The sequence below is a fragment of the Pseudochaenichthys georgianus genome, chromosome 17 (genome assembly GCF_902827115.2).
Source record: "Pseudochaenichthys georgianus chromosome 17, fPseGeo1.2, whole genome shotgun sequence".
Classification (NCBI taxonomy): Eukaryota; Metazoa; Chordata; class Actinopteri; order Perciformes; family Channichthyidae; genus Pseudochaenichthys; species Pseudochaenichthys georgianus.
Window position 1 is genome coordinate 40787374 of NC_047519.1, and position 13072 is coordinate 40800445.

General features: G+C 40.6%; 1 protein-coding gene across 1 annotated transcript; it reads left to right on the forward strand.

The window, feature by feature from the left end:
* Positions 1–5484: 5484 nt before the first annotated feature.
* On the forward strand, positions 5485–7354 carry LOC117462832 (tripartite motif-containing protein 16-like). Its single transcript, XM_034105175.2, has one exon. The coding sequence runs from the start codon at positions 5496–5498 to the stop codon at positions 7113–7115; it is 1620 nt and encodes a 539-aa protein (XP_033961066.2). The 5' UTR covers positions 5485–5495; the 3' UTR covers positions 7116–7354.
* Positions 7355–13072: the final 5718 nt, after the last annotated feature.

Sequence of the window (13072 nt, forward strand, 5' to 3'; positions counted from 1 at the left end):
CACACGGAAGAGTCTCCACCGCCCGTCACCCCCCCCCCCCTGTCAACGCCTTTGAGGATAATCCGTTCACCCTTTCACCCTCGCCCACCCTCCTGGAGATCGCTGAACCCACAAAGGAGATACAGAGGGTTGGCACCGATTCCTTCCTGGAGTTCAAAGACCAAACTAAGGCGATACGCAGGGCTGGCACCATGTCCTTTACCCCCGCTCCTCAACGACGCCCACCAAAATCACCGCAGAGACACGCACCATCTCCCCCGTCTTCATCACCGCGCCTACGTCAACCACCTCCCCCCCTGGCAGCATGTCCTCTACCCCTGCACCATCTCCCCCGTCTCCATGACCGTGCCTACGTCAACCACCTCCCCTCCCTTCAAGAAAGCATCTGCAGTCTCCGAAGCCTGATAAGAATGTGTGTGTACAAAACAAAACAAACTCTTACTGATATGTGCTGGGTCCAGGCTCAAGGGCGTATGGCACTCTCAACTCTTTCCAGGACATGTCGGGGCCCTGCCTGCCAGTAGCTTTGCCGATATCTGTGTTGATAGGTAATAAATTAAGAGCGGTGAATCATCTTAGAAACAGGAAGCGCCCAAAAGTTTGTGTGAGTTTATCTAATTTAGCAGTGATTCCATGTCAGCCACAGCTTGTTACAAAAAACATGACTGATAGTGTGTTTAACAAACTTAAACTAGCTTTATTAAATGTCAGGGCTTTGGCAGGAAAAACATTTTTAATCAATGATTTTATCACTGAGCACAATCTCGTTTTTATGTTTTTAACAGAAACTTGGATTGAACAAAATAACAGTGCAGCTGTTCTTATCGAATCAACCCCTCCCAACTTTAGTTTTATGAGTCAGGAAAGAATGCATAAGAAAGGGGGTGGAGTTGCTATTCTGTTCAATGATTCCCTTCAATGCAGGAAGACATCGTATGGAAACTTTGATTCTTTTGAATATGTGGCCCTTCAGCTGAAATGCTCCTCTCGAGCTCTGTTCCTAAATATTTATTGACCACCCAAATACTGTGCAAGCTTTTTTGATGACCTTACTGAACTGCTGTCTATAGTGTGTATTGACGTTGACCGTCTAGTCATTGTTGGTGCTTTTAACATCCGTGTTGACAACCCCCAGGACATAGGGGCTAAAGAACTGTTTTGTGTTCTTGATAGCTATGGACTGACTCAGCATGTGACGGAGCCCACGCACAATAAGGGGCACACTCTGGACTTAATTATCTCAAAGGGTCTGAATATCTCTAAGGTTGTGGTGACTGATGTTGCACTCTCTGACCATTCCTGTGTTTTCTTTGAGAGCTCTATTTCTGTTCACAAAAATGTTCAAAAAGAGATAACCACAAAGCGATATTTAACTGAAAATACTAGGGAAATGTTTACTCAGAATGTTTCTTCCACACTTGCCCCTGCTAACATCTCAGTAAATGAGCTAGTAGATCATTTTAATTCAAAAATTCTAAATGTTATAGATGCCATTGCTCCAATTAAGGTAAAGGAAGTGTCTGGCAAGAAAATATCTCCATGGAGAAAGGCCATGACCGTTAAAACAGAAAAAAGAGAATGTCGAAAAGCTAAACGCAGGTGGCGAAAAACAAATCTCCAGGTTCACTTTGACATTTATAAAGAGAGACTTGGCCTTTATAAATTGGAATTGAAAAACGTACGACAATCGTTCTTCTCTGATATCATTACCAAAAACAAAAACAACGCACGTGCCTTGTTTGCTACCGTCAACAGACTAACTAACCCCCCAGTGTCAGTAGCCTCTGAATTTCTATCCACCAGGGTGTGCAATGATTTTGCCTCCTTTATCACTGACAACATTCAGAAAATCAGACAAGCAGTCAGTGCCTTTGCATCAGGAACAGCAAATGTGTTGTCTCTGTGTCCACTTAACATCAATTCAGACATCATGACACAATTCCATCAGATTAATGATAAAAACCTAGAGGACATTATACAACTTCTGAAGTCCTCCTCCTGCTGCCTTGATATTATTCCAACAGGATTTTTCAAATATGTTTTGCGTTGCATGGCCTCAGATCTACTTCATATAGTAAACAAATCTCTTCACTCAGGTATTTTTCCACAGGCCCTGAAAACTGCAGTCATTAAACCGCTCGTAAAAAAGAATAATCTAGATGCTTCAGTAATGAACAATTACAGGCCCATATCAAACCTCCCATTTATAGGTAAAATCATTGAAAAAGTTGTTTTTCAACAGTTGAGTAATTTCTTGCATTTAAATAACTGTTTCGATGTGTTCCAGTCAGGCTTTCGTCCAAACCACAGCACTGAGACTGCTCTTGTAAAGGTCTTTAATGACATCCACTTAAACACAGACAGTGGCAGAACTTCAGTGTTAGTATTATTAGATCTCAGTGCTGCGTTTGACACTGTTGACCACAGCATATTACTAGACCGACTGGAAAACTGGGTGGGACTTTCCGAAACAGTTCTAAATTGGTTTGAATCCTACTTAAAGGATAGAAACAACTTTGTTTCTATAGGTAAATACACATCTGAGTTGACAAATATGACATGTGGGGTTCCTCAAGGCTCCATCTTGGGGCGTCTTCTCTTTAACATCTACATGCTACCACTGGCTCAGATAATGAAAAACAACAAAATAAGTTACCATAGCTACGCGGATGACACACAAATGTACGTAACAATTTCACCAGGAGACTATGCTCCAATTCAAACACTGAGTAAGTGCATTGAACAAATCAATGACTGGATGTGTCAGAACTTTCTCCAATTAAACAAAGATAAAACTGAGGTAATGGTTTTTGGAGCCAAGGCAGAACGTATAAAAGTTAGCGCTGAGCTTCAGCCTGCAATGTTCAAAACAACAGATAAAGCCAGAAATCTAGGTGCAGTCATGGACTCTGACCTGAGTTTCAACAGTCACATTAAAACCGTTACTAAATCAGCCTACTATCACCTAAAGAATATATCTAGGATTAAAATACTAATTTGGAAAAACTTGTCCATGCCTTTATCTTCAGTAGACTCGACTACTGCAATGGTGTCTTCACAGGTCTCACTAAAAAATCTATTAGAAAGCTGCAGCTGATTCAGAACGCCGCTGCTCGAGTCCTCACTAACACTAAGAAAGTGGGTCACATCACTCCTGTTCTGAAGTCTTTACACTGGCTTCCTGTGTGTCAAAGAATATATTTCAAAATACTACTGCTGGTTTATAAAGCACTGAATGGTTTGGCCCAAAATACATTACTGACCTCTTGCTAAATTATGAACCATCCAGATCTCTCAGGTCTTCACGGACTGGTCAGCTTTCTGTCCCCAGAGTCAGAACTGAACATGGAGAAGCAGCGTTCAGTTATTATGCTCCAAATATCTGGAACAAACTCCCAGAAACCTGCAGGTCCGCTGCAACTCTTACTACTTTTAAATCGAGGCTGAAGACTTTTATTTTGGTGGCTGCTTTTAATTGAACTATTCGTATCTTAGACTGCACTGTAACTTTTATCCATGTATTTTTTCTTTTAATGTTTATTTTATTAGCTTTTCTTTTTTAATGCTTAATGTCTTTCATTTTTTGTAAAGCACTTTGAATTGCCTTGTGTTGAAACGTGCTATATAAATAAACTTGCCTTGCCTTGCCTCAAACGGGGAGCTCGTCGACTAACGTAGAATGTACCATTTTTGACCAATTATATGTCAGATAAGCTACTGTCTGCCTGGCACATCAACTCTCACACACACACACGCACACACACACACACACACACACACACACACACACACACACACACACACACACACACACACACACACACACACACACACACACACACACACACACACACACACACACACACACACACACACACACACACACACAGAAGCTGGCTGTGGGGGTCTTCTAGCGGCTGGCTGGGGGTCTTGCAGCAGCTGGCTCTGAGTCAAGTTCATCTTCCAATTTGCTGTCAAATTCTGCGTTTACCTCCACATTATCCTCATCTTCAGAAATGTCTTCCTGTTCCATTTCACCGTGTTCTTCTAATGCATTCCACTCACTCTCATCCATCATTAGCTCCAAGGCTCTGAGCAGAATATCTGTTGGCCATTTTGCTGGTAGATAATTGTAGTTCTGCACTACACTGTAATGTGAGGTTATGTCTCTGTTTAGTCCCTCCTCCTCCGGCGTGCAGGTGCGAGGGGGACAGTGCGAGAAAATGTAAAATGTTTATACATTTCTGGAAAATCTAAAATGTTTATAATATTCTAGGATAGTTTTGTGTACACACTACAAAGGGTAAAGATCAAGGGAAAACAGGATCAAACCGCTTCTCTATGCATACAATTGTGTGTGTGTGTGTGTGTGTGTGTGTGTGTGTGTGTGTGTGTGTGTGTGTGTGTGTGTGTGTGTGTGTATATGTGTGTGTGTGTGTGTGTGTGTGTGTGTGTGTGTGTGTGTGTGTGTGTGTGTGTGTGTGTGTGTGTGTGTGTGTGTGTGTGTGTGTGTGTGTGTGTGTGTGTGTGTGTGTGTGTGTGTGTGTGTGTGTGTGTGTGTGTGTGTGTGTGTGTCTTTAGTTTCTGTGTTTCTGTGTGTTTTTCTCTGTCTGTCTGCCCTGGTATTGTATCCGGGTCAGATTAACCCGAACCTCTTAATATACATAAGGAATGCGGGTGGGCATTTTTTCACAAGTGGAAAAAAATAAAAACATTCCACAATTCCTTCACAATAAATAAGCCATGGAGTTTCAGGTTGAACGAAAATATCCTAATATTTTTTTGTATTCATTGAAATTGGAAATCGGGTCAATTTGACCCGAACACCATACAAAGCTCTTTTTGATTGGAATAATCTTCCTCTTTCTTTAATATACATTTTTTTATTTCATTCTGGCTTTTACTATAAAAAATACAAAGTTATTCAATACAAATAATATTTAACAATAAATAAAACACAGTTAATTTTACCATACATTACATACGAGTTGAAAAGTTACTAAGAACATTTAGTCTAGTACAGTTCTTGGTATTACAAAAAGTATAAAAAGTATTTTGTATTATACTGTCCTATACTTATACTCCACTACATTACAAAGGGAAATATTTTTCCTTTTGTTCAACTTAATTTATTTGGCAGATGTATTGTCATTCAGTCAGCACAAAGTCCTGTGCTTGATTCCTGGAATAAAGAGTACTAAACACACCCTGTATCTTGTTTTATTGTGTTGCACTGTTGGAGGAGCATGTGACCTAAGATTTCTATCGACATAACTACACTGTTGCTTTGTACGAATAACAATAAAAGCCTTGAAATCTTGAATCCTTGAACCCTGTATCTTATAAGGCCGCTCCTCTTGCTGGAATGAAGTGAATCACTTGTTCCCTCCCCTTCACTGAACTTAAGTTTCGATGTAGGTGAAACATAACCATTGTGAAGTGAGTGAGCTGGCAGGCTATATAAACAGCAGACTGTCACTCGCATGGGAGGTATAATGTCGCAAAAAGGAGCTCAGCTGGACCAGGACGCAATTTGCTGTTCGATATGTCTGGATGTACTTAAGGATCCTGCGACTACTTCCTGTGGACACAGTTTCTGCATGAATTGTATTCAAACCCACTGGGACAAAGAGGATGAGAAGGAAGTCTTCAGCTGCCCTCAGTGTAGGCAGAGCTTCACACCGAGGCCTGTCCTGCTGAAAAGCACCATGTTAGCAGATTTAGTGGAGAAACAGAAGAAGACTGGACTTGAAGAAGCTCCTGCTGATCACGGCTATGCTGGAGCTGAAGACGTGGCCTGTGATGTCTGCACTGGGAGGAAACTGAGAGCCTGTAAGTCCTGCCTGCAGTGTTTGATCTCTTACTGTGAGAAACACCTCCAGCCTCACTATGAGTCTCCTGCCTTTGGAAAACACAAGCTGGTGGAGCCCTCCAAGAAGCTCCAGGAGAACATCTGCTCTCGTCACGACGAGGTCATGAAGATGTTCTGCCGCACTGATCAGCAGTTTATCTGTTATCTCTGCTCTGTGGACGAACACAAAGGCCACGACACGGTGTCAGCTGCAGCAGAGAGGACTGAGAGGCAGAGAGAGCTGGAGGGGAGTCGACTAAACATCCAGCAGAAAATCCAGGTCAGAGAGAAGGATGTGAAGCTGCTTCAGCAGGAGGTGGAGGCCGTCAATGGCTCTGCTGACAAAGCAGTGGAGGACAGTGAGAAGATGTTCACTGAGCTGAACCGTCTCATGCAGAAGAGAAGCTCTGATGTGAAGCGGCAGCTCAGATCCCAGCAGGAGAGAGAAGTGAGTCGAGTCAGAGAGCTCCAGGAGAAGCTGGAGCAGGAGATCTCTGAGCTGAAGAGGAGAGACGCCGCACTGGAGTTGCTGTCTCACACAGAGGACCACAACCAGTTTATTCAAAGCTACCCCTCATCTACACACTCATCCATCATCCTTCCTCTGCCATACCTTGAAGATGTGAAAGCTGCTTTGTCAAAATTCAGAGATAAACTACTGGACGTCCTGAGAGATAAATGGACAAACGTGTATCTGACAGTGGGTGATGTGGACACGTTGCTGTCACAACCACAGCCCAAGACCAGAGCTGGATTCTTGAAATACTCACGTCAAATCACACTGGATCCAAACACAGCAAGCGCACGTATGTACTTATCTGAAAGGAAGCGAAAAGTAACTTCAAGGCTAGGAGAAAGTTATCCTAGTCACACAGAAAGGTTCATTAAGTATCATCAGGTCCTGAGTGAAGAGAGTCTGCCTGGACGCTGTTACTGGGAGGTGGAGAAAGGTGTGGGAGGAGTTGAAGTGGCTGTAGCATACAAAGACAATGACACTGTAAAAGAAAAATTTGGAGATAGTGACAAGTCTTGGGCATTAGGTTTTTACAATGGTCGTTATGATTTCAAACATCAGAAAAACCCAACTCCTGTCGCAGGTCCTCAGTCCTCCAGGGTCGGGGTTTACCTGGATCACAGAGCAGGTATTCTGTCTTTCTGGAGCATCTCAGAGGAAACCATGACCCTCCTGCACAGAGTACAGACCACCTTCACTCAGCCTCTCTACGCAGGACTTCCCCCTGGAAACACTGCTGAGATGTTGTGAGTTTAAGAAGTTATTGAGAGGAAAAGAGGTAATCCTCAGATACCAGACAACTTGGTAAATGCAAAGAGTGGTTGGCCCTTTTGATGAAGTTAGTTTAAAGATTTAGCAAATCATAATTCCGGTAATATTTGTTTAGGAAAATGCTACAAATGTTTCCACAACTGAAGAAAACCCCAAACATTTAAAGCACTGGACATTGTTTACATTTGTAGATTTTAAAATGACAAGGAAAAATGCTGGAAAAGTACTCATTCACTATACTACTATATATATATATATATACTATATTATTTGCAGTGAAGGTAAAATTGAAGTACTAATGGTTCAGAATGGATGCATTAAGATGCTCTGCTGTTATTGTTGTATTCATGTCTCTATACATATTGTATAAACTGATGCTGAGTTTAAATATTACCTATTTTAATTACATTTTGCATCTAAACATGAAGCATACTCCATTTAAATAATCATTTGTCATAATCATGCAGTAATTAAGTAAATGGGCTGTTGGGTAAAAGGTTGTGTATTATAGCATGCATAGTGTTGAAGCAGTATTACATTTGAATACTTATACTCATGACTCAACGTGGCTTCAAATGAACTTTAATCTTTCATCCTGCTCACTGTGAGCTAGTTGCAGATTTTATATTCCCCACCAGAGGTCACACTTTGCATGATCTCCACTATAAAACACTAAGGTGTGCTTTGGTGACTTTAACTTTTCAGGGAGTCTTTTTTTATTTAGATCCCTTATTTAATGTTTTGTTTATTGTCAAATTCTTGAAAGGAAATGCAAATGATGTATCTTTTATTACAAATATCCTCTTATCTAACACTGATGTAACATTACAAATAAAGTTTATTACATGTTATTTTCTGTTTGAACATCAATATAACTTTTGCTGCATGATTTTATTTTGTATTTACTCACATATATGCTTGTTATTATGTTCCTTGTTATCCTTGGTTTGAGTTAGGATGTTTGTGTTTTGACATTTCAAACACAAATGCAGTTAAAATTGAATTAAAATAACGTAAGATTAATTTAGTGTGGGAGGAGTAACGTTCTGCACATATCAGCGGAAACAAAGATACTTTAAATTTCGTTTCCCAGGTTGGGTTGGGCAGTTATTGGCAAACTAAGCGAGAGACTCCTTTAATCTGCTCTTGACTTCATATCAACATGCTGTCCGATACGGGTAAGCTTTGGAACGATTCATATTATTTTGTTTCATTGTTCATTTTGTAAGAATGAAATGAATGGTTATATGTTGTATGTTAATGTGTCAGGGTTTCTTGTTTGGTTGCTACCTTTGTCCCAGGCTATTGAAAAACACAGTAATATTAAATTAGTTTAAAAACCAACGTAGCCCTACGTGTTTTTGTTTGTTTTGTAACGGAGCTGTATGTTCTTTCACGGGGTATGTATGTGTTTTGTACCATGGTGTTGTGTTTCAGCCTTAAATAAATTGAAATTGGAACACAGAAACCACAAACAAGAAACCACAAACTTAAAGCCATGTTACACAACCGAACATAAAAGTGTGATTTAGCAGAAAAGTATCCCAGAGGAGAGCATGTTTCTCGGGAAAAACAACCGCATTGAGCATTTCTAATCCGTGTATCTACCGTCCAATTGTTTTTCTTTATTAAACACGTAAACGGAAGAGCGTCTGAGAGGCGTTTTTGCTTTTTGCTTTTTACTAGTATTGCGCCGAGGCTTCGGAGCGTGTGTTGAGTAATCCCGGGGGGGGGGGGGGGGTATATCCAGTCTCTGACTGTGTTACGTTATTATGAGAGTGCTCTCATACTTTAAATTGTATATATTTATATAAATATATTTGTGTGTGTGTGTCCGCATCTGTAGCCTGTTATTGTCTCATTATACCGCACTCTCAATGAATTCAAATAAAATATGTGGGGGAACAATGTTCAGCTGATCTAACAGAGATTATAAAATATGACAAAACACTCGACAGCTGATGCAGCTGTTGCCACGTCATAATGAACGGACGTCGCTTTAATATGACCGCTCAGAGGAGAGGAGTTCTCATTTCTTTAAACGTCTGCTGCTTCCCCTCCTCTCTCCTCGGTTCCCCTCCTCGGTCCTCCGCTCGCATCTCCTGTGGGCGGGTCTAAGTCTCGAGGAGGGGAGTCGAGGAGGGGAGTCGAGGAGGGGAAATTTGAGTATTGAGAAGCCTCTCTGGGCTGCAGTCGGATAGTTTAAAAATCAGCTCCTAAATTCTAACCCTATCGTCTATTCCTTGACCTCTGAGTGAAACGTCACGGGGTTAAGGGATAGTGGATAGGAGAATTCAAAAGGACTTAGGAGAAGAGACTGCGGTACTTTAGAGAATCCGAATGCACTTTCACTATCCGACGTGTTTATGATGCGCCAGCGGACGTCATTGTGTGCGTCTGCTGCTGTGGGGAAACTATGGAAACCACAGTTTTCTATACAGCGGACTACAACATGGATGTTTAATAAGAACGAGGGACTGCTGTGAACTCATCTAGAGACTCTGCTCCGTGCTCTGATGCTGCTGCTTTGCTTTATGAACGTGGACAACAGAGAAACAGATTCTTCAGGACCAAATTTGGAATTGAAATAAAAAAGGAAAGTGAAATTTATGCTCGTCACCCTCTCCCTCCGGTCCACATTAATACAAATTATCCCAATACGTATGATTGTATGAACTAAAGATCTTAAAATCAATACAGATATATTTATTATAAACATTAGTGGTCCTTAACATCTATCACTGTGTATATCACCATTCAAACATCTTTTAAAAGTTGAACAAACCCCACACAGCTCAGTAAAGACTGAAATGTTGACTTTATTTGATAATTTCAGTGAAAACTAACGTTCATATTTCTCTTTTTGATTATAATACTGATGAACGTTCAAAACAAAGCACTTTGGCAACTTACCACCTATGTTTTAAAATGCTTAATAAGCACCGTAACTTTCATGATATCATTTCTCCATCATAATCGGTTGTTTCCGTGAACGGCCGACTGTTGAGTGACGGCAAATGCTGCGGCTGCAAGGCATTGTGGGGCAGCATTTTCGCTTCTCCTGTCGGTTAGGGAGGTCCAGTGGTTCCTAAGCTAAAGGAGGTTATAAAGGAAGTTTGAAACCTCCTTTCCTATCATTCTCATCATTCTAGAGAATTCGAACGGCACTTATCATGGCTGCCACTGAGGGACTTCCGGGTCATTTCACTCCTTTAGGAAGGTTCCTAAGCTAAATGGACTATTCGACTTCAGCCCGAGGCTTGTATCGTTTTGGGCCAGTGACGTCACCGATGACAAACAAAGCCTCGCTGCCTGTCGATACCACGTGACTGCTTCAGGAAGCGATTCAGATCGGTTGAACCGTTGAACCACAACGCTCATAATACCCATGGATGTATAATAAGAATCATATTACCCCTCCTGTACCCGGGCCCAGTGACACAATGGAATCAAGAGAACTCAGACCCTCACCTATAGAGGTCGGAACATGTCATAAGTATAAATAGATACAAGCATAAATAAATGTAGGAATATAAACATCAATAAATACAGGAATACATATCTTACAGTGTTTTCAAGGAAATTCAGCGTGTGTGCTGTAGCTCAGCCTGAAAGCAGTTGACTCATGACCGCAGGGTCCCTGGTTCAACGACTGAACAATATGTATTTTTTATTGTTTATAAAAGCTACAGCTAAATGAGATAATGTAGTTAATAAATGTATTCTTTGATATGGTTTAGCCTTTCTCAGGCTACAACATGGTTAAGTTTACGAATATCAAAGAATATGTTTATTAACTACATTATCTCATTTAGCTGTAGCTAAACTCGTTAAGTTTACGAATATTATTAAGGAATATAAATCCCTCTTTGCAATGTTTACCAGCCTCCTTAGGATTTTCAATCACAATCATTAAACTGTAATAAATACAATATTGTTGACAAGCAGATATGATTTTATGTTCGTTGTTTAGAGTTATTCTAAGGCTTTACTCATTGGGAACTCGGTATGAGATAGAGCACACTGTTGAGATGTCCAATCTGCCTGTTTTACACACTTTGACCAACAGGGGGTTCAAATGAAGCCCATGATGAAGCCTCATGAGATGAACCCTTTTGCGAACCAATTGGCTGGAAAGCTTCATAAGGCTTCATCTCGCCATCACTACTTTTTACCTTACTAAATGGTCTAATGGTGCTTGGAGCGAGGAACGGGGTGAAACTCACGGAAGTGATTTCAAAACAAAAGCGGTGATAATATTATAAACAAAGGGAAACAAGGTGAATTTAGCGATCACAACGAAAACGGCCAAGAGTAAGACACATATTGAGCCCAGAGAATGGATGTTATTAAGGGCTGTAAATATAATAAGCCTGTTTCTAAAATGGACAACATTGTTAGGAGATGTAAACTATACAGCGATTCTGCACTGCGGTCACTCAGCCATCTCTTGAGTTTGTTTTTTCAAATCAGCTGCTCTTCATTCCTGCTATATTTGACGAGTGATACAAATATGTTTTACCACAAGTTCTTAAGAAAACTGACACTGTTGGACTCGGTTCTAGTTTGACTTCTACCAGAAATAAAATGAAGTACTTTTGCTGTGTACTTTGTGAGTAATCCTCTGTCAGAGTCCCCTCCATAGTACATAGTCTAATGCATTTTTTCTGCTATCTTTGATGAGTGATACAAATATAATTTTACCATTAGTTCTTAATGAAATTGATACTGTTTGACTTTGTATTAGCCTACTACTTACAATACATTGAAGTACTTTGACTGGACTCGAGCAGCAGCGTTCTGAATCAGCTGCAGCTTCCTAATATATTTTTTAGTGAGACCTGTGAAGACACCATTGCAGTAGTCCAGTCTACTGAAGATACTGTAAAAGCATGGACAAGTTTTTCCAAATCCTGCTGTGACATTAGTCTTTTAATCCTAGATATATTCTTTAGGTGATAGTAGGCTGATTTAGTAACTGTTTTAATGTGACTGTTGAAACTCAGGTCAGAGTCCATGACTACACCTAGATTTCAGGCTTTATCTGTTGTTTTGAACATTGCAGACTGAAGCTCAGCGCTAACTTTTAAACGTTCTGCCTTGGCTTCAAAGACCATTACCTCAGTTTTATCTTTGTTTAATTGGAGAAAGTTCTGACACATCTAGTCATTGATTTGTTCAATGCACTTACTCAGTGTTTGAATTGGAGCATAGTCTCCTGGTGAAATTGTTACGTACATTTGTGTGTCATCTGCATAGCTATGGTAACTTATTTTGTTGTTCTTCATTATCTGAGCCAGTAGTAGCATGTAGACGTTGAAGAGAAGAGGCCCCAAGATGGAGCCTTGAGGAACCCCACATGTCCTATTTGTCAACTCAGACAAATGTGTATTTACCTATAGAAACAAAGTTGTTTCTATCCTTTAAGTAGGATTCAAACCAATTTAGAACTGTTTCCGAAAGTCCCACCCAGTTTTCCAGTCGGTCTAGTAATATGCTGTGGTCAACAGTGTCAAACGCAGCACTGAGATCTAATAATACTAACACTGAAGTTCTGCCACTGTCTGTGTTTAAGTGGATGTCATTGAAGACCTTTACAAGAGCAGTCTCAGTGCTGTGGTTTGGACGAAAGCTTGACTGGAACACATCGAAACAGTTATTTAAATGCAAGAAATTACTCAACTGTTGAAAAACAACTTTTTCAATGATTTTACCTAGAAATGGGAGGTTTGATATGGGCCTGTAATTGTTCATTACTGAAGCGTCTAGATTATGCTTTTTTAAGAGCGGTTTTAATGACTGCAGTTTTCAGGGCCTGTGGAAAAATACCTGAGTGGTAGCCTTCAAGACGGTTATAATCACTTTGTTTGGACAGCAAACACACAGGAAAGCTAACATCTGAGAATCTGGAACTACCTGGAAGATTTTTACTTGAA